Source organism: Scardinius erythrophthalmus (assembly GCF_964197995.2).
Source record: "Scardinius erythrophthalmus genome assembly, chromosome: 20".
Lineage (NCBI taxonomy): Eukaryota > Metazoa > Chordata > Actinopteri > Cypriniformes > Leuciscidae > Scardinius > Scardinius erythrophthalmus.
This window is the reverse complement of record NC_138240.1, coordinates 17,850,914-17,876,704: the sequence shown is the minus strand read 5'-3', so window position 1 is coordinate 17,876,704 and position 25,791 is coordinate 17,850,914. Positions and strand designations below refer to the sequence as shown.

Genomic DNA, 25,791 nt, shown 5'->3' with positions numbered 1-25,791 from the left:
TAATGTGATTGAGAAATATTTAATACACAAACATAAACCACCATTGAACTTGACAAATACAGAAAGGGTTATTGTGATACTCAGAAAGAACGTACTGATAGAGGAAACATGAGGGACATCTTTTTCCCCACACACACTTTGAAACATCTCAGCAGGCCTTCAGTTTTCCTATATGTGAACATACACACATTGCAACAGAAACCCTCCCACTGCTTCAGCTCCAGGAATGTGTTTTGTTTGGAGGCCTTTTTGGTGGTTTATTAGATCTTAAGAGGATGGCCTCCAAGAACTCCAACTTTTTCACTTGGGATGACTGCCCTGCTGAAGCCAAGGATCGAGAGCGGCCCAAACAGGCTGTAATTCTTATTGCATAAGTCTCTTTCCCTGGACACAACTGCAGTTGTGATAAATAGTTTGAGAAGACGACATTTTTCCACAAACGGAAAGGAAGGAAAGTGAATGAAAATGTCTTGCTCTGCATCAAAATCACTGTGAGGCAGTGTTAATTTTCTTAACGAAATCTATGATGAAAATTTTTCGTTGACAACCTTTTTTTTCATGACCAAGACGAGATGAACGTCATTAAACGATAACTGTGACTATATCAACATGCAATATCGTAGACAAAAAAGACTAGATTAAAACAGTTTAAAAAATAAAAACTTCCAAAATCTCTCTGTTTTCGTCGAAAAAAAGAGACAACTAAATATTACAGACTGTTCTTAACAAGCCTCTACAAGCTTTCATTCTTTCTGTTGTTAGATGTGAAAATGTATTTTAATTAAATCCCCCAATCAGAGCTTATCTGTTAAAATTTATCAATTTACAGCCCAGTGTTTTACTTAATATTTACAATCTGGCAACCATGCACATGCTCTCTCTACACTGCAGAAGAAGCGCAAATCATCTGAAAAGACGGATTTTAGTAGCACAATAAATGCACTTAATGCACAATTAATGCACATTAAAGCTGCCTCTGTGTGACAATACTGTCTTTATATTGTAAAAAGTGCAGCGCTTCCTGGTTCTACGTCAGAACGCCGCCTCATATTGGCTAGCTAATCTTAAACACTACATCAACAGTAGGGCTGTAATCAACCAAAGAAAATCTTGGTCGGCTAAAGTCCTGAAATTTTCGACTAAAAATCGACTAAAAATGACGTTAGGGAAAAAAACGTTAAATTAATTAGCTGCGCACTGTGCGCAGTAGGCTACTTGGTAGCCTTGTTGGCCGCCTAAATGAATTATAAATAAACATAAAAAACTAGTAGGCAATTTGCAGTATATTAAATCGTTTTTGACCTAATTAATTTGCACTGAAATGAGTCTGACACACGAGTCTGTCGGCTCTGCAGCGTTGCATCACGTGCATCTGTGCGCAATATCATAGCCTATGATTTCCGAAAATAGTACTATGTTGTCAACTAGTGATATCATCACAAGAACTTTTGAGGAATATGCAACATAATTTAGACAATTGTTTTTGTCATATGTATTATAATAACTGACAGACACTATCATTTCATTGCAGCTCGCACAGCGGCTGAGACACAAATAGATTATTCGCGGCTGAGACACAAATAGATTATTAACTTAAAGCTTTTACTCTTAAACACAAAAGGCACGTCCACTATAATAAAAAAAAAGAATGTTTATTAAACAAACCAGATCAAGTAATAATATTCAGCAAACCTTCTAGTAGCCTACTTTCTTCAATCTGTCTGTCTCTCTTCTCCAGTGGGTTGGGCTAATCCAAAAGAAGTGAAAACAAGGGGGGTGTTCTGAAGACAGACTGTTACCTGTGAAACAGGGGTGCTCTGAAAACACCCCCATTAGTAATTAGTGCTTTCCACCTGATGAAATGAACGGGGCAAAAATAATGAAATGAACGCAGCAAAACTAATGAAATGAACGCGGCAAAAAAATCGACCAATCAGAATTTTGGTCGAGCAAGAACGTATCGACCAAATAATCGACTGGGAGATTACAGCCCTAAACAGCATAGGAGAATGACGTGGAATAGAAAAGCTGTTGAATAAAGTTGTTGTTTTGGGTTTTTTTTGCACACAAAAAGTATTCTCGACGCTTCACAATAGTAAGGTTGAACCTCTGTGGTCACATGGACTATTTTAACGATGTCTTTACTACCTTTCTGGGCCTTGAAAGTTGGAATGATGTTACTGCCTATGGCTGGTTTCAGAAACCTCTCGGATTTCATCAAAAATATCTTCATTTGTGTTCCGAAGATGAACGAAGGTCTTACGGGTTTGAATGAAATAAAATTTTTGGGTGAAATAACCCTTTAAAAATGCGTTTTGGTCGATCGGATCACAAGTGGACGATGCTAAATACAGGTGTAAATGGGGTCTAAAACATTTTAAGCTTGTCCAATTTTGACCACTTCAAGAGGTCGTAGAAAACGCATTGGACTGGATTGCTTTTAGTGTAAATGCTCATGTAGTCGAATGCATTCCAACAGCCACAAAAGACCACCTGCTCTCCGCCTACTGACCTAATGTGTAAACATTATGGGAAGCGCGCTAGCCAGACGGGATTTAAACTTTGTCGGCTGGAGACCCAAGACGAAAAACGTACCAAGCACAATGTTCTCTCACTATTCCTGATTTCTAACACGCACTCACCACGTTTGGCGTGATCTTCTGGTTATCAGAGCACAAACAAAAGCTGCTGCTCGCCGTAGTTTTTCCATCGTCTCTGGTCGTGTTCATGCAAATTGTGCAAGCTTATTTTGTCAATTAGATCAAAAGATCTGAAAAAACACATAGATTTACCCATAGAACCTCCTCTCAAAGAAATCAGGATATCAGTGGTTGAAAGTGGACAATAGAGACAGATTAAAACACTAGCTGTAAACGGGAATGTGTACTTGTCTACTTGTGATCCGATCGAACAAAACGCACCTTAATACCAGTCAGGTGTAAACAGGGCCCTAAACTTGACTAAACAAAAACAGGACAAGGTTGAATAAATGTGATAAAAACTATTAAGTACATTAGACAAAGGACTAAAACTAAGACTAAATATAAAAACAGCTGACAAAATTAATTCACTTTGCATCAATTATCCCGGCATAAATGGACATAGACAGTCTTTATACCAACTATGTCAATTAAACCTCTGGTGGTCTTTACAATGCCACGCACTGTATAAAGGTCCTAGATCACGCAAGTTTCACAACTAACAACTTTCAAAACTGTTTCATAGAGTTTTTGAATACTGACATTTTTTTTGCGGAAAGACATTTCGTCAGCTGAACTGATTGTATGTTGTTAAACAACAGTAGGCTAGCGTCCATTGAATACTGTATTCTATTCCTCACAGCCTCGTTTTCATTCCTGTCATGGCGCTACCCTGACTAAGGTCCTTTGGAAGTTAAAATGAAATACAAAATAAGCATTTAGGGAATAGTCAGCCATATAAATATATATATAATTATTATTATTTATTTATTTATTTATTTATTTATTTAAGAATATTGATAGAACTAGTACATTAATTTCATTAATAAAATAATAAGGTTATTGTCTTCGGTGTTTTGACCCGTCAAAGATCAAATATAGGATACCGAATATAACCTGAACATTTGAAGGCATCTAAGTTGCCATTCATAATAATGTATTGTTTCAATTGTTGTTCCAGTAACTTAGGCAGCTTACTAGGTTTTGAAACACTAACGTTACCTGTATGTTTACTCATTACATTGAATGACTATTTTAAATGAGATTAAATTAAGAAGGAATATACTAATAATACAAACATTTCAGTGAACCGTTAGCTAGAAACACCGTTAGCTTTTTTTTTTCTCAGATAAATCTGACAAATACCAGATATTGATTGCCATGACCCAACAGGGTTTGACTGCTATAACGTACAGTTCGAGAACTAACAACCATCCCTACAAACGTGACATGTTTCACAACAGCCTGAACAACACAAAATCTGGCTAAACACAAAAATATGACCAATCTGAAATCCACTTTCATCACTGCAGTCCAGTGTTTACGGCATGGTTGTGAGTTTACAGGCTAACCGCTAATGCTAACAGGATGTGCTACTTGAACAGGATGCGAGGTGAAATAAATGTTTCATTTATTACCTTGGCTCCCTCCTTTTGGTCTGTACAAGCGCCCGTCAGGGAATGATCGTCTTGGTAGTGTTCGAGGGTAGATAACAAAGGGTATTCCGGAGTTTTAGTTGTGGCATCGTTTCTGAGAGGCAGATAGCCGTTTCATGCTACACTGACGGCTGGCTGCCCACTGCAAACACAGCGCGACTGACAGACAGTAGACACAGTAGATCAGATCACCAGTTACACACACACACACACACACACACACACACTCGCTCGCTCACTCACTCACTCACTCTGCGCCCGCCTACCACATGTGTTTCAGTATTACAGCTGTGCAACATGAAATATTCATTGCTGAAAACAACCAACTTTTGTTTTACAAATTGTTACTGAGTTATATCTATCTATATTAACGTGTCATACTAATTCATATAGGCCTATCTATAAATCTGCAGCAGTAGTAGCCTAAAATATGAGTTATGTACAAAGATGTGTACGTTGTGCTGTTCCAATGAATCCAATCCCCTTCTATCTTGAATCTATCATCTTTACTAATCTGACTTATTTCTTCATAATTTTGGCAATCATTCACTTGATTCTTTGTATTTTATGAGTCTTTGCAGATAAGCATGAATCACAAGTGCAGCTGAAGATACAGCAGCATTAGTCATAATACACTTTGACATCGTTGAAACAAAGCATACACTACCCTTAAGTTTATGGATATGGATGTTTTATTCTTGTTATGCTGTCCAAAGCACACAAAACGATGTTTAATTTAGACAAGTCAGACAAAGTCTTTCTGGGTTATAACAAGTCTGATTGATATGATAGGCCTATGAGTCTTTCAATTAATAACAAATAAGGTAGAAAATAAAGTAGAAAACCTAAAACTCTTTAAAACATTACATTTTATTTTTCAACAAATAGCCACTGAAAAGAGGGTTAAAAAGTTTGGGGTCAGTAGGATTTTTACAATAAATGGTAACACTTTAGAATATAAGGTTTATTAGTTAACAACCTTAGTTAACTACCTTAGTTAAAGGGGTCATAGACTGAGAATTCAAATGTTCCTTGATCCTTTGTCAGTTAAGAGTTCGTTATACTATAAAAAATACCCTGTAAATTTAAAAACTTTCTTGTTAAAAAGCTGTTTCTATTGAAACCAAGCCCAGCAAACGACAGGATCTAAAAAGTGGAGACTTGTGACGTCACATGGCAGCTTTGGCCCGCCCACTGGAGCTATAGTGAACAGTGACACGAGTATGGCAAGCCGTTTTATCTTAAATTGTACCCAGTGTTACTGGTCGTAATTGCATTTTTACTAGTAAGAATTCAATTAGAGAGCACAATTCAATTCTTACTAGTAGCAATTACAAATAGAGAGCTCTCTTATTCAATTATTAAGAATTACAATTACAAAGCTCTCTAATTCAATTCTTACTAACAATTCCCATTAGAGAGCTCTACAAATTAATTTTTACTAGTCATATGTCTCCACTGACTTCAATTCATTTTTAATTATGGAGCTCTACAACTGAATTGTTACTAGTAAGAATTCCAATTAGAGAGCTCTCTATTTCAATTGTTACTATTATATGGCAAGCCGTTTTAGCTTAAATTGTACCCAGCGTTATACTCGTCGTAATTGCATTTTTACTAGTAAGAATTAAATTTGAGAGCTCTACAATTCAATTCTTACTAGTAGCAATTACAATTAGAGAGCTCTCTAATTCAGTTATTACTAGTAAAAATTACAATTAGAGAGCTCTCTAATTCAATTACTAGTAAGAATTACATTTACAGAGCTCTCTAATTCAATTCTTACTAGTAACAATTCCAATTAGAGAGCTCTACAAATTAATTTTTACTAGTCATATGTCTCCATTGACTTCCATTCATTTTTAATTACGTAGCTCTACAATTGAATTGTTACTAGTAAGAATTCCAATTGTAGAGCTCTCTAATTCAATTATTATTAGAAACAATTACAATTAGAGAGCTCTCTAATTTAATTTTTACTAGTAAAAAAACGAATTAAAGATATGTATAATTGCAGAGCTCTGTAATTGAATTAAAGAATGGCAAAATGGCAAGCCGTTTTATCTTAACCCTCTGGGCTTCTTCGCCCGAAAACGGGCGAAAACTTGAACGTTTCGAATTGTTTAATTTTTTTGCTTCATCGGATGGGGGTGAAACTTGGTGACTTTTCTTTTATTACCTATATGAACACACAAAAAAATCAAGGAGATGATTCTGATATGTTAAAGGGTCGTAAAAAAAAAAGTCACACTTAGCTTCCTCCCGCCCGAAAACGGGCGACATAGGAAATGAATGGGAAATGCGAAAAAATAGGAAAACTCAGAGAAACTTTTGGTGGTACAAGCTACAGATCAGCCACTGTGCTGAAAAAAAGTGTACAGCAATGAAGGGGTGACACTCTAGAACATCAAGAGTGCAAAAAAGACACCCTCCCCCCCACACACACACACCCACACACACAAACACACACACACACACAGAGAAATGAACTGGTAAGACTGAAACAGCAAATTTTGCCCCAAACTATATAAAAATGATATAATCATAATAACTCCAAAACTATAGCAAGGAGAGTCAAAAGGTAGGTATCGTTTGAAAGAACTCTTTTTAAATTTTTTGAAAATATAAATTACATTACATTTGGACATTGTCCCGCCAAGAAACGGAGGATAAAAGACAATATATATATATAATTTTTATTATGATTTTGCATATCTTTCATATTTGTCATGGAATAACTCAGGAAGGAAATAAGGTAGGAGGAAAATTCTTTTTTAGTGAAGTCCCCCTACATGTTAGCTGCATCTGGATAAAAAAATAATAATTTTTGGATAAAGGAATCAAAAATTACAGCATTTTGAAAAGAGATAGCCTTTTTGTACAGTCTTTCACACCCCCTCATGGGCAATTTTTTCTCCATGAAGAATATCTTGTCATAAAAGCAATAGATTATGTTAATTTTGGGCTCATTTTAATTGTAATAATATGCTGTAAAAAATGAAGTGCCATTTTCAATTATCTGAGAATGTTTCATGAGCTGTATGATGTTTTTGACACATTGCAGTACATTATTTTATAGATTATGAAAAAAAGAGAAATTCTATGTATCAGCAAATAACTCAGCAATACTTAAGAGTTTTTCAAAGTGGATACATTCACTGTAAAGTTCAGACTCTAAGCTTTCAAATGACATCAACTTTGTGTTTATCAAGGCAAGATTTTTGAAAAATATGGTAATAAATATTTTCGCAGCTAGGTGGCGCCTGCTGGCGGTACACTTGGTTTTAGAGGGATTACTCAGCACTCGTTAGGAATTAATACATTTAATTAGATGCATTAGAAAGCTGAGATTCTAAGCTTTAAAATGATATATAATTTGTGTTGTTCCATTCAGTGGTTGATTAGTAATAAATTGTTTTCTTTCCGAATGGGAATAAATCAAATAAATAAATAAAAAAGCTATAGGCCGCCTATGGGCGGTTATAGGACATGACACAAATTAATAAATTTTGAAGCCACTAGGTGGCGCTCTTCTCACTTGAAATATTTTTTTTTTTAGGCCTGCACTCTAATTTGATGTGAAATGTTGCATTTATTGAAAAATAAAATAAAATAAAAAAAATAAAAAAATATATATTAATTCTAATGGAAAAAATAGCTCATTAAAATTACATAATTAATGCAAAGTATCATAAAAAATTCTAAAAATTCTATATAATAATCAGAAAACATTATAGAACAAAACAATATTTGATTGGTTATCCTAGGACAAAGTTAAGTACAATTTTAAGGCTTCGCCCTTTTTCGGGCGGGAGGAAGCTAAGTGTGACCCAATTATGAAGAAGCCCAGAGGGTTAAATTGTACCCAGTGTTACTCGTCGTAATTGCATTTTTACTAGTAAGAATTCATTTAGAGAGCTCTCTTATTCAATTATTACTAGTAAAAATTACAATTAGAGAGCTTTCTAATTCAATTATTACTAGAGAGCTCCTAATTTCAATTGTTACTACTAAGAATGCAATTGCAGAGCTCTCTAATTCAATTGGTACTAGTAATTGGAATTGTTACTAAGAATTGAATTAGAGAGCTCTGTAAATGTAATTCTTACTAGTAATAATTGAATTAGAGAGCCCTAGAGTGCATTATTTGTTTGTATTTGGTGTATTTCATTGTGGATTATTTGGTAAATTTCGGCACAGGCTTTGCAAACAGACTTGATATGGATTTGCCAGCAACACCACAAACATGTAAGTAGTCATGTTTATTCTAATGCCTGATCTGTGATTTCTGATGTAATTATTCAAGTTCAGACAGATTATCTCTCAAAATATCGTTCAAAACTATTCATGCATCAGTAAATCAAGCCAGTGATTAAACAATCAACTTCACGTCGTTTCTCTTAGTAGGATGAAAATAATCTTATTTAAACTGTGATTAAATTATATAAATAAAGCGATCAAAGAATGCTCCCTTTCCAATTGCCCAAGCTGTCAAACAGCGTGAGTTTATCTGGACACTTGACAAAACTCGTTGAAATCAATCATCACAAAATCATGACGCTGTTAATTACAATGTACAGTACAACAAAGCTCTTACTGTATTTACTTCGTGTTTGCATTGTTATTTGGTGAAAGCCAGAAGTGTAAAGTCCAGTTCAGAAAGTAAAAGTACTCCTCAGTAGCTATTGTTCCCGAATGTTCCAATCACCTGGATTTGCTAATTAGCACAGTTTTTCAGCCAGGAGATGGAATTTATTAGTGAAATCAGCTGGCTGAGTTCATGAGTGGAATAAATATATGGCAGGACTTTTACTTTCTGACCCCTGGACTTTACACTTCTGGTGAAAGCATTCGTGAGAGTGCCGAAATTCAATTGCATTGCAATGACAAGATCTTTTGATACGCGATCAACATACTGTGTCATCTGCTCAATGCTCATCACTGCAACCTTTCATGTGATGGGAATAGATCATTATGATCAATACTTTTCACGATTCCTTAATCTCGATAGCTGTAATAGTAAAAACATAGTAAACGTTTTAGAGAGAGGTCCACATGTAAAACTAGCTATTTCATATGCAAACATGTCAGCCACTCACAGCAGTGGGCGTTTACAGTGAAGTCTCACAGCAGACACGCCCCTTAAAACAGAGCGTTCAAATCAGAGGCTAAAATCAGGCTTGGAAAAATGCCTTTTATTTATAAATGATGACAATTTTTTATGTTAAAATCATACTAGCATTATAAGGTCACCCCAGGAAACATTATAAGATAATAAAATAATCCAATCCATGACCCCTTTAACATGAACTAAGAATGAACAATACTTCTTCAGCATTTATTAATCTTAGTTATATTAATTTAAACATTTTCTAATACGTTATTAAAATCAAAAGTTGTATTTGTTAACATTAGTTAATGCACTGTGAACTAACATGAACAGCTGTATTTTTATTAACTAACATTAATAAATACTGTAACAAATGTATTGTTCATTAGTTAATACATTAACTAATGAACCTTATTGTGAAGTGTTACCCAATAAATTACTTATTAAAATAAACTTATTTAAATAAATTCATACTTTTATTCAGCAAGGGTGCATTAAATTGATCAAAAGTGACAGTAAAGACATTTATAATTTCTATTTCAATTAATTTCTATTTCAAATAAATGCTGTTCTTTTGAATTTTCTATTCATCAAAGAATCCTGAAAAAGTATCTTTTTTTAACAAAAATATTAAGCAGCACAACTGTTTTCAATATTTACAATAATAATTAATGTTTTATGAGCCCCAAATCAGTATATCAGAATAATTTCTGATCATGTGACACTGAAGACTGTGTTTAAATCTATTATTCTAGGTAAATTTTATGTCAGTTAATTGTTTATAAAACATCAACAAAAACATGGGATTTGCAATTATCTTTTCAACCAACATCATGTTTATTATTCATCTACTTTGTACAGAATCACATTATGACCACACTTAAACAGATCTGCCGTACAAGTGTAGCATTGTGCAGTTTGAGTATTGTCCAGTATAAACAATAAACGAAGACTATCGTTTCACAATAGAGCTTAAGAGGAGGAAGGAATGCTGAACGCAAACCGCTGTGTCCGAACGTCTTCTGGGGAGTAATGCTATCTCTTTTTGAGGAACGTTTAATGTACTTGGCCATCGGCCAGATAAACACACAGAACAGTCAATGGCTCCGAGGAAACAAGAGGATGAAGGAGTTTATTGTGATTCATCTCCTTAATCCACACTGTGCAATACTTATCCATATACAGAACATTTCCTCATCATGGAGGCTGGGTTGTAAAATGGCAGCCAGGAATATCTTCATCAGTACAGTGTGTAATGGACCAAATAAAAGAGAGAAAAGCGAGGAATGGCTATAGTTGTAATTCCAGTAGGACTTTGATAAAGGAAGTGCAGATTCTGGAACATACAATGGAATAAGAACAGAGAAAGGCAATGATCTTCGACACAATTACAGGAATGTCTCGGTTTTCCTTACTCTAAAGGAAATACGCAAGCGTGAAGACTCTTTGTCGTACAATAACTAAAGGTAATCTCTAAAGGAACATAAGTCATAAACAAATCAACATGCCTGCATGTTACATGACATCCTAACAATACACAACCTCTCCTTTGTACTGAACAACATATTACAGATATATGCACATTAGCCAACTAAACAATTTACATACACACTTAACAGGGCAAGGTATTGGCACTGTTCAGGATCGCAAAGTGCTTGCAAGTTTTGTGAACAGCAAAAAAAAAAAAAAAAAAAAAAAAAAGAGAGAAAAAAAGATCCCAAACCATTAAACAAGAAAGATTTACAGTGTTTGAATTAAGTTAATTTTTGCTCAATAATAGGAATGTAGTAGCAGTTATATTATTCTGATGGAGAACTCCTATATTCATTTTAATATACAGTATTAAGTCCATCAGTTACGGTTAAGGATGTATGCATAACATGCAATGCCTTATATGATATAAAGATCTAAAACTAGTTTTTTATGTGAGGTTCGTTCTAGTCCTATAATGTCATGTGATATTACCCATGTGTACTGTATTGTTTTAATATAGGCTCAGTAATCCAATATTAAGTGGATTTATGTGACATAAAACAGGGAAATGTTTTCATAAATCGAACAATGTATTTTCCTGGGAATCTTGGGAGTGGTAGAAACTATAATTGTGCCACTGTATAGTTTCTTTTTGGTCATGGACCATTAAGACCGCTACTATGTTGACCATAGTAACACATTGGTTAAAGAATCTCACATCTGAATTCTCTGCGCTGTGTTTTATCCATCAGAAAAGGGCCATATAAATGTGTTCCTCGTGATTTGAGTGTTCAGATGTTCCGTAGCCCTCGCCACGGGAAGACATAAATCATAGGTGAGCAAAATGTCAGATCAAATAAAACGGTCATGGAAAACTGGAATTTGTAATTCTTTATAAACCCACAGTGCTGAAAGGAACAAGACAAAACGCAAGAATAACGTTCACCATCCAATGACCTACGAGAAAGCTTGGCACTCACCATTCAGTCAGAAAAGTTACAATGGATGACAGTGAAAATAAACAACATCACCTGAACGTTGAATGTAACTTAAGTGCTTGTAACAGTGAGTCCGTGAGAAGATATCAGACTGGCTTGTCATTCTTCACTGTGAATTTCTCCAGAAATATCAACAGAATGCTACTGATGCAGTTGGGAATTCACTCCGCTTGGAAAATTTCAGTAGGTTTTTGATGCCCTCTATTGGTCACATGCTGAATCACTTCATTCCCAGGGCATTTCACACGATAATGCACCTGGAGCTTCTCTTCAAACCTCTGTGGAGAAGAGCATACTCTGACGTTTACTATCTGGAGTAGGGATCGTCTCCAGCTGCAGGAAGTATAGTAATACCTGGACCTATAGAGATGAAGAGGAACAATCTGACCAACAGATCCAACAAATACATCAACAGAACCATTATTTTGTTTGTGACTCATTTAGGACAGTTAAAACCAGAACTCTAGTATTCTAGAACTTAGTGTACATGTGTTACCTGAGACATGACCTCAAAAGACCAGCTGTCACTCATAGAGATGGGCTGTGTGGGATTGGCTGGAATTTTACTGTCCTTCTCAGAGGGGCGAAGGAGGGTTGGGCCAAACACTGTGGCGAGATTGTGGAAGGACATCTTGTTCAAGCTCTCGTTCTCAGCCACCCTGAGGGAAACAACGAAGAACATTTCAGTCGTAGTGTAGGTCTAAAACAAATCTGACTCTTGGAAATTATTCAAAGAACAAAAGTAATACTAGATCTGAAGAAAATGTGAATGGTGCTTGCTTGAAAAAAAAAAAATATATATATGAATCCTAAAAGATTCCTCTGATCCTAGGCCAAAACCTAAAGTCCTTGACTGCTAGTTTGACATGTTCACTGACAGCTTATTAATGACCATTGCGTTACATTTTTCTTAAAATTCTGGCATTGTCAGAATTTTTTAGCAGGGTGGCTTCTCCTACGTCAACCGTCAAATCAAAAATTTGCGCAATTAGTGAGGCAACAACATAAAAATGACCACTTCCTCCGCACACAAATCTTCATTTTTAAGTAAAGTCATGCCAGAGCCTTCCCACTCCCTATTAAGTCCTATTGTACCGAATTTTGGTTGTAGTTCCACCAGAGTTCCACTGGGGGCGATCGCCCATGAGTGCAAAATGAATGGGAGTCTATGGGGCTAGACGGTTAAATGTGTCTCTTTCACCCGATTGCCGTTGAGAAATCTCAGATTTGATTATAGGTTTTGAAAGTTCAACATGGGTTATAGGTCGAAAGTTGAATGAACGAGTACTTATGTCCTTTCGATTTCTTACAGGTTGAGTTGTTGTTGCCCATATCACGCTAACATTCTGCTAATGAACGCTGATTGGTCAGTGAAGGACTGATTACGACCAGAGATACCGCTTGATGGCATCGTGGCATCCAAAGCAGGACCAAAAACAAACAAAACAAAAACTCTTCTAGCACGTGTATTTACCTGTGTCAGCTGTGTTGTCGATGCCTCGAGAGAAAAGAAAGTGCAGAGCGCGAACGCACCAGAGTGAGTGAATGATTGCCGTAAAGCAGTATCTCTGGTCGTACGCTGTGTATGATGTCATTGACACTTTTTAAAGCAAATAAGTGACTCTAAAAAATCTAACACCCAGCAATGTGTAATTTCTTTGCATCTCCTTTCAAATACAACATTCAAATTAGTAGTCAAAAAATTATATCCTGAGAAAAGTGGATTTTGATGGGTATTTCGCCATAGACCTCCATTCATTCTGCACTCGTCCTGTGAGCGCCCTCATATGGAGCCAGAGTAGAACTGCAACCAGTTCAGAAGCCGGAAGTTTACTGAGAGTGAAACTTCTCGCCTTATTAGACATTCTCTGTTAACGCTAAAGATTGTTTTTGTTTGCTAGCCATCATTTCTACCCCACATGTAATTGCAGCTCACAGTCACCGAATGCGATTGATGATGTAAAACCCCGGACGAGTCTTCTTGTGTGCGTCCGTTTTTAACGCCCCTTACTTGACTGACATTAATGACAACTGAGATCCTACAGTGTGACTTGGCTTACAGCGGGGATCATGTTCATACAGTCTGACAAGCAAGAGTCATAAAGGACTATTAGAAATCATATAGTTTGCGCCCGGCATGAGGACAAAAATAAACGCATTTAATTTATTCACTCAGTTTAATATGTCTTTCTGCTTATTAAAGACTGGTATAATTTATGAGATCAATTGTGATTATTCAATTCTGTTGACAGCCCTAAAAAAAAAAAAAAAACTTTCCAGTGCACTGCTATGCAGTAGATAGGGTGTTTTAGGTGGTTTCTATGGTTCCTAGATTGGGATCGGGTTTTTACAAGCATTCACTTAGGAATCATATTATTGAAATTGACTGATGAGACAATCTTCACCTCTTCAGATGGTCCAGCAGAAACAGAAAGGTCAGCAGGTTTGGTTCGGGTAGTGAGAGCAACAAGTTCAGCATACAGCTTTCCTTTGCGACACTGTCCGACAACGCTGAAGGAAATTGGAAAAAACAAAACAAATTATTAATGTGAACTGTTTTATATAAACTATTATTCATCATAACTTGAAAAACTCTCAACTAACCAATGCCTTCAGAGAAATTTGCATAGAGTTCATCGGTGAAGAGGGGCTCAGGAAGCTCTCTGAAGTAAAGCTTCAGTGTTCCAGCAATGGCATTCACGTCCATCTCACTCATCATGACTGAAACGTCTTTATTGTCTGTTGAGTCGCAAACATTCTCATTTTTAGCCATATCAAAAATGATTTTACATATATTTTAATCATTTTATTTAGGTCATCCCTGCAAGAAGTGCTACAGTACTCACTGGCATCGAAGGCAGCTTTCAGGGCCTGGATGTCTGTAGCCACACCAGAGACGCGATAGATGCCCACTTCCTCCATCCCTCTGCGCTCAATCTCCTCCACGCACTGTCTCACAATGAGAGGCACTTTGGAGTGCTCCCGTCTGAGAGGAACAAACACGCACAAGTCAACAACGAGCATCTGGAAAATATATTTCAGTTGATACGCGCTGTTTTTGGTTGTCGTCAGTATTTAAAGCTGTAAATTCTATGACCACAGAAAATTATGGGAAATCTTTTGGCCCATTTCTGGGATGTAAAATAACCCCAAGCATATTCAAAGAGCTTGTTTATTTGATCACTATGAAAGGAAAAATTACTTAGTGGTATCCACGTTCTCACAGCCTATATTTAAACCTACATCTGCATTATCCTGACAGAGCATTCCAATATCAACATCATAATGAGGCCACCAGGGAAAATGAACATTTTGTCCAGCATAAATCCCTCCCAAAACTGTCATGTTTTTTTTTTAACAACTATTATTACAGAGCAATACTTCACCCTTATGCATTGCTGTTAAACTATGAAAAATGCATATCTGAGAGTCTAATTCCTAAATCCACAGTCTTGTTTTTATTGCAGTCCTCTGAGGGAAGCCCTTGGCAAACCCTTGCCTTTAATAATAATTTCTTCCTGTTTCTCAGGAAGTCCATAATGGGGTTGCTTTCTGTTTTCCTTTCTGCTTTTAAAAACCCTTCTGACGAAGACCACCTTTCCTCAGCTTTATTAAAAGGAAGTGTTCCCCCTCCTTATTTTTATGAAACCTCGTTTGAGTCAGGTGGGTCTGTGAAAACACTTTAAGAAGGGTCCCTGTGTCTTCTAAATTATGGGAAACATGGCTGATATCTGACTGTTGTTGCTCTTGGAGTGAGAGATGTGTGAGTGGAATGTGACTGCTTTTATGATTGAATCATGATTGACTTTTACAATACAATATAACTTTATTAATTTATAAATAATAGCCCACTCGCTAGCCTTTTTGGCTTAAACTGACATCTAGTGGTGTGAATGCAGTATTACTCAAAAACTAAAGTTTCCACTTATGAAATTCTATTAAAATAAGGGGGATACAAAGTAAAAATAAGTAGTGTTTGGCTGGTCATGTGATCACAACATGGAAGCCCCCATGAGGAGACCAGCTCCACGTAAAGAAAAACAGCTTTTATTAGGCTACTGATATGACTGGAATAGTCTAATGTGATTGGACAATTAAAATACTATTAATTTATTTATACAAATATAACTTTTTGTAAATTGGGAAAAACAATATTATATCCATTATATTAATACTGTGTTTTATGTAATGTATTATCAGTCATACACTGGATAGATTGATCTGTAGGTTGACTCACTTAATGACGGCCCCGATTTTGACCCCAAACACGCCGGACTGTTTCCTGGAGGGCATCCTCTTCAGACTGAACTCTCTGCTGGTAAACCGCATAGACAGCTTGACCTCAATCTGGAGAGAGTGATGAATGTGCACAACTTTTTTATAAAAACATCTCACTGATGAGAACAAAAGAGCTCTGTGCTCAATCTCACCTATCATATAATCAAGAATTAAATCACTGTAAGCTGTGGCCATCAGCTTAAAATCAAGCCACATGACCAAGATAATCCATCATTGCTTCATACTGCTAAAACTTTATAGAAGACAAATGATTGTTAACTATTGATTGGAGGATGTAAGTAGATATAACCAGTAGTGTGTGTGTCTATGTATATATAGTTGTGGTCAGAATTATTGGCACCCCTGGTAAATATGATTAAAGATGGCTATAAAAATAAATCTGCATTGTTTATCCTTTTGATCTTTCATTCAAAACATTCACAAAAATATGATGGGGGGGGGGGGGATATGAGAATATACTTCAGAGATATTTTACTTATTAACAAATCTAGGGGTGCTAATAATTATGGCCAGCGTGTTTTGGAGAAAAGCATTTATTTCATAATGTTATTTATGTGAATTTTTTTAATGAAAGATCATAAGGATAAACAATGCACATTTATTTTTACAGCCATGTTTGATCATATTTACCAGGGGTGCCAATAATTCTGACCTCAACTGTGTACACACACACATACACACACGTTCAAAAGCTTAAGAAATTAATACTTTTATTCAGCAAGGATGTATTAAATTGATCAAAAGTGACTGAGATTTCTATGTCAAATAGATGCTGTGCATTTGTATTTATCAAAGAAACTTGAAAAAATGTATCACGGTTTACACAAAAATATTGAGCAGCACAATTTTCAAAATTAATTATAATAAGAAATGTTTCTTGAGCATCAAATCAGCATATTAGAATGATTTCCGAAGGATCATGTGACCCTGAAGACTGGCGTAATGATGCTAAAATTTCAGCTTTGCTGTCACAAAAATAAACAACATTTTGAAATATATTCAAAGTTCTTTTAAATTTCAATATTTCACAATACTTTTTGTCTTCAATATTTTTGATCAAATAAATGCAGCCTTAAACAGGCAAGATTACTTTCAAAAACATTTTTAAAAACTTGCTGACCCAACTATTGAACAGTAGTGTATTTATAGAGAGAGCTGAAACTGTAATTTTAGCAATTTTAGTTATTATTCTGACAAATGAAATCTACTGAAATGTATCTGTTATACAGCATTAGGGAATAATAAATACAAAAACAATTTCTACACAATCTAATTTAAATATCTTACAAAATCTGCAAAATAGACAAGTAATCAGCACCTACATTTGCACTACTAGTACAAGTATTATATTTACTTCCCAGATACACAGATGATCTCAATCAAAGTCTGCTGGCCTATTTAAATGTAAATGGACTTTTGAACATTTAATAAAGTGATTGCTCCTATTATTAGTAAAGGTGTTATTATTGTGCAGGATGAGCCACACTGACCCCATTCATGCTGATTACTGTCCTCTGCCAGTCTTTACCCTGCAGCGATTGAGGATCCAGCTGTGAAAATAGGGACAAATGTCAATCAAGAGGATAATCCTTATCTGAGTGCGACCCAAACACAGTCACCTGCTAAAAATGGCAACTCCATGAACACGCTACTTGAAAGTATCTATATTTCGCAAAATAAATAAACAAATGAGCTGAGCCAGGACAAGTGACGATGGCTGTCCAAGCACAAAGTATGCATATTGTACAGATCAATGCACAATACTCTTTTAATTTACACTTACAGGCACTATCACTTAAAATAACAGAAATGCACAACCAAAAGAATATTATGATCCAAACGGTATTCCTTCATTATGATATGTCCATCTTCCTTAGTCTTATGCCCAGTATTACATAACGTCCACATAATCAGTTGTCAGTATCAATCCAGTGTCTCTAATACCAGGTGTCAGTTTGTATTTATTGTGATCTGCTATGGTTGATGTGACAACATAATTTACCAGCTTGCTGCCAAAGGAAAGACTTGTATTGATTGGTTGGTTTTACTCATGCCAACAAATCTGATTTATCTAATTTGAGAGGCGATTGGTGCACTAGAACATGGTGTCATATTCTGTACACAGATGTTCAGACAGCATTTTTCATCATCATACAAGAGTACATACTGATATCAATATTGATAATAATAAGAAATGATTCTTGAGCAACAAATCAGCATATTAGAATGATTTCTGAAGGAAATGTGAAAATTTAGCTTTGCCATCACAGTATCACCATCACATATATTCAAACTGAAAACAGTTATTTTCAATTGCAATAATATTTAACAATATTACTGTTTTTACTTTTTTTGATCAAATAAATTAAGTCCTGGTCTAGCATAAAAGGACGATACCCTCATGTCACGATTCAATACATATAACGATACTGAATTCACAATACAATATTATTGCGATACTCCGATATGGTAAAAGGTAGGGCTGTTTTCGACTAAGGATTTTCATAGTCGAATCTGATTCGTTAGATTTTGCCGTAGTCGACTGATAGTCGAACCTTTTTTTTTTTTTTAGATAGCAGCTAGATTTTTTCCATTTCAAACAAAAGAGCTAAAAAACACATATATATCACACATATATCATAACATTTCATAAACATGAGGAGCAATATGAGAGAGAAATTTGGTGATGGTTGTTTAGGTACATTAAACCATGTAAAGCTTTTTCACGCCCATGAGAACCGCGTGGAGTCAACTCACAGCCGCTCCGCAGCCCTGCTGAAAATGTGAAGCAGAAACGCTTAATATCAGTTAACGTCCATAATAATTGGACTCTGGGTTCGATTTTTTTTACCATTTTAAGTGGTTATGAGGAGCAACATGAGAGGGGAATTTGGTAATCATTGTTTAGGTACATTAAACCACGTAAAGCTTTTTAACGCACATGAGAACCGTGTGGAGTCAACTCACAGCCGCTCCGCAGCCCTGCTGAAAATGTGAAGCAGATTTTTTAATACATTTTTATTTATTTACATTAGTAAGCTACAGGACATCGTCTTTCAAAACATGACCTGCGCGAAAGCGAAAAAAATAAAATAAAAATGGTACCCAGCCCTTCTGAAAATGCGAATGCGTCTCTGTCCCCAGCACATTTCAAACCAAACTGACGCCCATGTATTCGACTAGTAGGTTCATAGTCGAATCAGACCTCTCCGAATCGAATCGTCGAATCCTCGACTATTAGAAGTCAGCCCTAGTAAAAGGTTAACAAAAATGTACTGTTGATTAAAATGTTTAATTTTATATTACATTGGAGGTGAAAATGAACACTGTAAGCTTGGACTTGGTGCTGGAAACCCAATGCACAGGAGAATGGTGCTTGCACTTTGTCAATGACTAGATATATTTAAAATAACGTAGGCCACTTTTCACTGGTAACATAAGACATTTGGCATTATGAGGAGCCACAAATATTTCCCCATTGCATTATTATACATTATATTCAACATTATATATAGTAGAGACACAGAAGTGTGAAAGATTCGTAGATTGACAACAACAGAGCATGAATGGAGCAGTTCTCCTCGCCAGACATTAGTCAAAGACTGCAAATGGGTATTTACAGGGCAATAACATATTTGATAAGCATCTTATATCAGCCTTCTCTAAAAACTCCCCTGACATGATCTTACAAAATGCATCATTTTAGAGATATCATCCTCAGATTTGAAATAAATCATGACCACACTTGTGGTTTCACTTTAGTTGTGGTTATAAAATGTTATACTACATTCGCATAATATTTTATACATTTAATAAATATATTCTTGATATTTTTTTGTTTTTATGTTGAGCTTATATATCTCCATATTAATAACAGTCTGAATAATTCTGAGTCTAGAACTGTGAACTCTCAAGTTTTGGCTTTCAAAATATATGTTGGTTATGTGTCTATTCATAATGAATCGTATGAATATATGTCATGTATGCCCCACTTGCCAAAATGGGGGGTCTAGTAAGGGGTGAATGTAGTGTTTATAGTGATGACACTAAACTCTGTAAAATAGATTTTTTTTCTCACAGAAATTTTACTCTAGAAACTATACACAATTTGTTGCATTTTTGTATTGTGATATATTGTAACACCCCTTGATGTTGATCTTGAGCTGTGTTTATTCATAATAAAGCACGCTTATGTTTTTGATGATTTCTGAAGGATCATGTGACACTGAAGACTAAAAATGTTACTGAAAATTCAGCTTTGCATCACAGGAATAAATTACATTTCAAAATATATTACAATAGACACCAGTTAATTTATATTGTAATAATACTTCACAGTATTACTTTTTTTACTGTATTTTTAATCAAATAAATGCAGCCATGGTAAAATTAAGAGATTTTGTTCAAAAACATTAAAAAATCCTTAATGTTTCCAAACTTTTGACCGATCCTGTACTGTATCTTGACCCCAGCAGCCCCTTGCTGCCCCCTGGAGGTATGAAAGCCCTGCTGTACACCAGGGTGTCTTATGTACTCATTCTTAAGCCTTAATAGTTTTCAAATCAAAATTTCTTTTTACCAAAACAATGCACACCCTACTGTTTTACCGATGCCACAAAATACAGATCAAAGATACATTTTCTTGCAATGACTGATGGTAAAATCCACATCAAACACTTTACTATCTGAATTCCTAACCAGCCTGCTTAATAATGTATCTCCAAGCAAGTTTCTCATTTCCAGAATTCCTCACACGAGGAGGTGAGGCTCCCGTTACCTTCTGCCTGAGGAGCGTGCTGCGAACTCTCCCCCAGAGTCGAGCCCCGGTGCTGGGACCTCTCCTGAGGCCAATATCCACCTCCTCTTCCTCCTCCTGTTTCTCCTCTTCCTCCACTTCACAGCTGCTAATGAGTTCTTCCTTCATCAGTTTACTGCTCACAGCCTTCATTCTACCATAATGCTCTTCACCATTCTGGATCTGGTCCTTATTGCCCATCTTACTCTTACTGTTATTGACAAGAAGCAGCAGGATACAGGAACACGAATCCTTCCCCGTTCACAGAAGCACAGTCAAATTCAGATCTCCTATCACGATTGCAGGCTTGCGTTCCATGTGATCCTGAAGCAGTGCGTGTTTTGGTATAACCGTTCTCATGCTGGTCTGGATGAACCTGTTGTTGTGAATCTTGTCTGCTATAGTCTTGAGTACACACACACACACAGATCCCCCTGACAGAGCTGTTCCACAGATGGAGCCCTGGGATTAACTGAATCTCCACCCACCCTGATGATTACAGCCCAGTGTGGCAGCTGAGCTTCCAACAAATGTATTCAAGACAATTTCAAGTGTTTTGCTTGGTGTTTTTCTGCTAATAGCATTGAAATGTGGCACTTCCAAAGTTTAGGACAATATTATGTTCTTCCAATCGCTATTTATCCTGTTGTAACAATCGTATGAGAAGAAACTGAAGCTTTTAACCACAAACAGGTATAAAGGATCTCGCTTGGAGTGTTTGAAGTAAACAACTATACAGTGTGTTGCCACAAAGGAAATGCTTATGGTTGCCATGGCAACAAATGGTCACGTGATTAAGACAAAAGCTTTCATTTGCTGATACAGACCCTCACTCATCCCATTCGTAATGTCACACCTTCCCCTTTGGGACTCTGTCAGCGTGTCATGTCCCACTTTCTCTCTGGAGTGCTTCCAACTCTGACGACAATCCATAGTACATTCCCTCTAATCCTTCTCCAGCACAACACCTAAGCAATTCCCCAAGGCCTTCCCTCTGCTGTTTTCTCTGGTGACATGACCACACCACTGCATATGGCAGGATTATCTACCTGAACAACTTACCGGCTTTGTTCGGTTCATTGCATTAGGCATTAAAAATGTAAATGCTTAGTCACTAGCAGATTATATGTACACCGCCTTGTTTTATCCTGGGATGCATGACTAATCTATAAAATCAGTAATAAAAAATAATCAACAATTTCATTGCCAATTGCTTGGATTTGTGCACAGAGAAACAGTTACATCAGTTAAAATGCAGTTCTATGGGGGGTTGGTGACCTTATGAGGCCGCAAAGCTTAGTTTCATGTTGGCAGGACCTTGATTTTTTATCATTTCATTTAAAGGAGTGTCTATTTACACTAAGTGCAAATAGCCCGTCTTGTTGGCAGAGGCTATTTACACTAACTCCGCCCACTGAGGTCTGGTTGGGTCAGATGCTGCATGGATATCAGGAGCAATAGTGTAAGATGTAAGGTGAGTGGCAGAAAGTTTTGACGCAAATCGACCCGTGTTTGACTGAACTCGCTCTACTCCTTTTTCCCACCACATATCAGATCGGAAAGGCATTTATTTTCAATAAAAATGAAGAAAATATTTGAAAATAAAGTGTCTAACGTGTTTAAACGTACAGTATGGCATTTTTTGCCACTATGGGTCGCTAACCTATTTACAATAACAAAGGCGCAGATTGATGACGCACCATTTGCTAAGAATTATGGATCTTGTCGTCAACGTCAAGCCGACCGATCTAATAATGTTTATGGATGACTGAATACATCGATGCTTTTATCACGACTGTGATATGAAGCAGTTCGGGATTGCTAAGAGACAGCTATCAGCTCCACACGCGACGCGAGTCCCGCAGATATAAAAGGAATATGGACATTTCATTCTACCGAACTACACGCAGAATTACTACTCACAGGTCAGTTTATTAGACAAATGAAACTTGTGAGGTAACGCAGCGCTGTTTCACCTGGTCTAACGTTACACTAGCACACTAAACTGCATTTGAATGTGTTGAAATGTATGTATTAGTCTGTCTGTATGAGACTAGCAGTAAGCTAGATCAACATTAGAATAACATACAGATCATATTCTGACATTTTATCATTGTTGAACTATATAACATTGATTAGTTTTATGTAAATGTGCTCACCTATTTAATAAAGTACATGTAGGAGCGGTCGAAGTCTCGGACGTGGAGCTCTCGTTTATATACTGTCTATGGGAGCTCTCGGCATCTCGAAACCACCGAGCTGATATTGATTCTCGTTTTAGTTCTCCTTTTTTATCCAAAGTCTGCTTGCCATGGTCCATAATGTTTGAACGAAACAACAACAGCGTGCAAATAGACATTGCGAACTACAAAGTTGTCCGCGTCAGTCGCTTTGGTTACTATCAGACGGCTCTGGTTCATAGCTCTGGTTGCCATGGCAGCACGAGCGGAAACCAGGGACAACGCGGATATGACGCCATTGGCGGCGACAAAACGGAAATAAAGAAACGGGACGTTTCTCGAATTAAATTACAAATTTCTCCTGGTTTGAAAGTTGTTGGAAACAGTCGGGATAATGTAATTACACAACTAAAAAAATATATATAACATAGATATAGTGATTTTTGCTATTTTTAAAGCAAAAAAGTTACATATTGTGCCTTTAATATTAAAGGGTTAGGGGTAGGTAGGGGGGGCTTTATTGTCCCAATAAGGCAGCATCCATTTAATAATTTTAATAAATATAATAATTTACACTATGTTATTATTGCATACTGTTTAATGTACAATAATGTTAAAACAAATAGTATCTGCCTCTATTTATAAGCATATAGCATCTAACTACTATTTACACTCATTGCAAAGAAAATACTGCTATTTTTACATAGTGTAAATAGAATCTTTTGCTATTTAAACAGTGCAAATAGCATTTATCACTACTTGCACTTAGTGTAAATAGCCGGTGCCTTAATTTAAATTACTTAATTTAATTTAATACATAACTAAACTTAATATTTAATATTTTGTTTACTTTGTTCTTAATTGGTCCTTGTGCTTTAAACTTGGACATTAAATACACTTTTATCTGATTAAATAATTAATCAAAGATATAATCAACAGATTAATCAATTAATAAACATTTTTTAGTTGCAGACCTACTAAAATGCACTACTATTACAAAAAAGTACTGTGAAAGAAAACCTGAGAAATTCCAAAAATCTCAACAACGACTTACAATATAAACTGCAGTGTTCAAAACAATAAGCTGTTAACTGTCTGGTGTTTGTTGGTGAGAGCAACCCTGGGCTCTGTGATCACTGCGAGGAACCACTGCTGAAATGATATGTGCAGTTCACCATCTCAAAGCTCCGTAAAATATTCAAGTATCATATAAAGGTATCCCTGCATGTGATGAGTGGACATAATGAGCAAGCATACCTGAATCTGTCCCTTAGCCATGATGCGATCCATGTTCTCCCCATCATCCATGAACTGTTTGACCTTACTGTAACACAGCAGTCTGAGGGTCTGAGAGCCCTCCAGCTCAATCTCAAACTCCTGTGAAAAGAGTCAGCTTGCATTATAATGTCTTTTCATATTTAAAGCTGCAAGGTGTAATTTCTTCTCAAATAAAAGTAACATAATTACTAATATAATTATTATATCTGTCTTTCTAACACTATATAGATTTCATGTTTTTGCAGGTAAGTGTTGGCTGCAGTTCTGACCTCATTCCAGTTTGGCTCTGTGGTGTCTCTGTACACACGAGTCTTTGCTTTGTTCACAAAGTAGCCGAAAGAGTCCACCTCTAGCGTACAGTACAGATCTGAGGTGAGGGAGAGAACAGACAACAAGCTGGTTACATATAAAACCATTTTCACTCACACACACACACACACACACACACACACACACACACACACACACATACATATACACATATATATAAAAATATATATATCTGAAAGTTATTTTCCACAAAGTATCTTTTCCAAATAAAGTTAAAGGTAAAAGTACAAAATCACAATATTTATAGCTTAGATATTAAGTATTTTCTTATGTTATTTTTATTATAATTTACTGAATAAAAGGCTTTATAAATAAAATGAGAAAAAATACAAGATATATATAAAAATAAGATCAGATTATATATTTATTTAAACTACTGGAATCAGTATGATTTTTATGTGACCTCTGGAAGTCTCTTAAGCTCACCAACACTGCATTTGTTTGATAAAAAATACAGTAAAAACAGTAATAGTGAAATAAAATAAAAAAACATTTTTTAATGTAATGTCATTCCTGTGACAGCAAAGCTGAATTTTCTTACATGCTGATTTGGTGCTCACGAAAATTGTCGTATTATCACAGTTGTGCTGCTTAATATTTTTGTGAAAACCATGATATATTTTTTCAGGATTCATTGAGGAATAGAAACCTCAAAAGAATAGTGTTTATTTGAAACATAAATCTTTCATAGAAATAGCATTATGAATGTCTTTGCTTTGTCGGTCTTGTTTGTCGGTTGTTTTGTCACTTTTGATCAATCTACTTTTCATTATAATTATTAATACACTAGATTTTTTAATAAACACTGGCTTCAAATCGTGCCTAAGAACAGCCTTCACAGTTGAACACGGTATGTGAAGAGCTTTTGGTTCATACAGTCAAACCCTACTCTACATTAAGGAAGATTCTATAGGGGACAAAGGCTATAAGAAACCAGTAACAATAAATGAGCGAGTTTCTTAAGCCAGGCAGCTTCACAAAGAGAGACGGAAATTAACGATGGAAAGTCCGATTTAAGAAGGAACGCAGTGTTCCCTGTTAATCCCCCGTTCCACAGCTGCTCATAGAGAACTCTGCCCAACAACAGCAGGGAGCATGTCAGGTGTTTTCATGCATGTGCGCACATATTAGGGAGGCATTCAATAATTTAATGATTACTGCGAGCCGGATTTCACTCCATCTAATTGCAACCA

General features: G+C 36.0%; 2 protein-coding genes across 4 annotated transcripts in view; both read right to left on the bottom strand.

The window, feature by feature from the left end:
• specc1la (sperm antigen with calponin homology and coiled-coil domains 1-like a) overlaps nt 1-4,391 on the bottom strand; it is a 36,013-nt gene extending 31,622 nt beyond the window's left edge. Inside the window, exon 1 of the mRNA XM_081348808.1 lies at nt 4,118-4,391. The gene's annotated coding sequence lies outside the window, so the exon portion shown is untranslated. The remainder of the gene's footprint in view (nt 1-4,117) is intronic.
• A 5,676-nt stretch (nt 4,392-10,067) lies between these two features.
• Nucleotides 10,068-25,791, bottom strand: part of LOC308680922 (breakpoint cluster region protein) — a 49,145-nt gene continuing 33,421 nt past the window's right edge. For all 3 annotated transcript variants that reach the window (XM_081349377.1, XM_081349375.1, XM_081349376.1), the window contains 9 exons: nt 24,538-24,635; nt 24,248-24,367; nt 17,506-17,565; nt 15,954-16,063; nt 14,563-14,702; nt 14,321-14,455; nt 14,122-14,227; nt 12,213-12,375; nt 10,068-12,076 (listed from right to left, as the gene is read on the bottom strand). In XM_081349377.1, the coding sequence (XP_081205503.1) occupies nt 11,987-12,076; nt 12,213-12,375; nt 14,122-14,227; nt 14,321-14,455; nt 14,563-14,702; nt 15,954-16,063; nt 17,506-17,565; nt 24,248-24,367; nt 24,538-24,635 (1,022 nt within the window). In that variant the 3' untranslated portion in view covers nt 10,068-11,986. The remainder of the gene's footprint in view (nt 12,077-12,212; nt 12,376-14,121; nt 14,228-14,320; nt 14,456-14,562; nt 14,703-15,953; nt 16,064-17,505; nt 17,566-24,247; nt 24,368-24,537; nt 24,636-25,791) is intronic.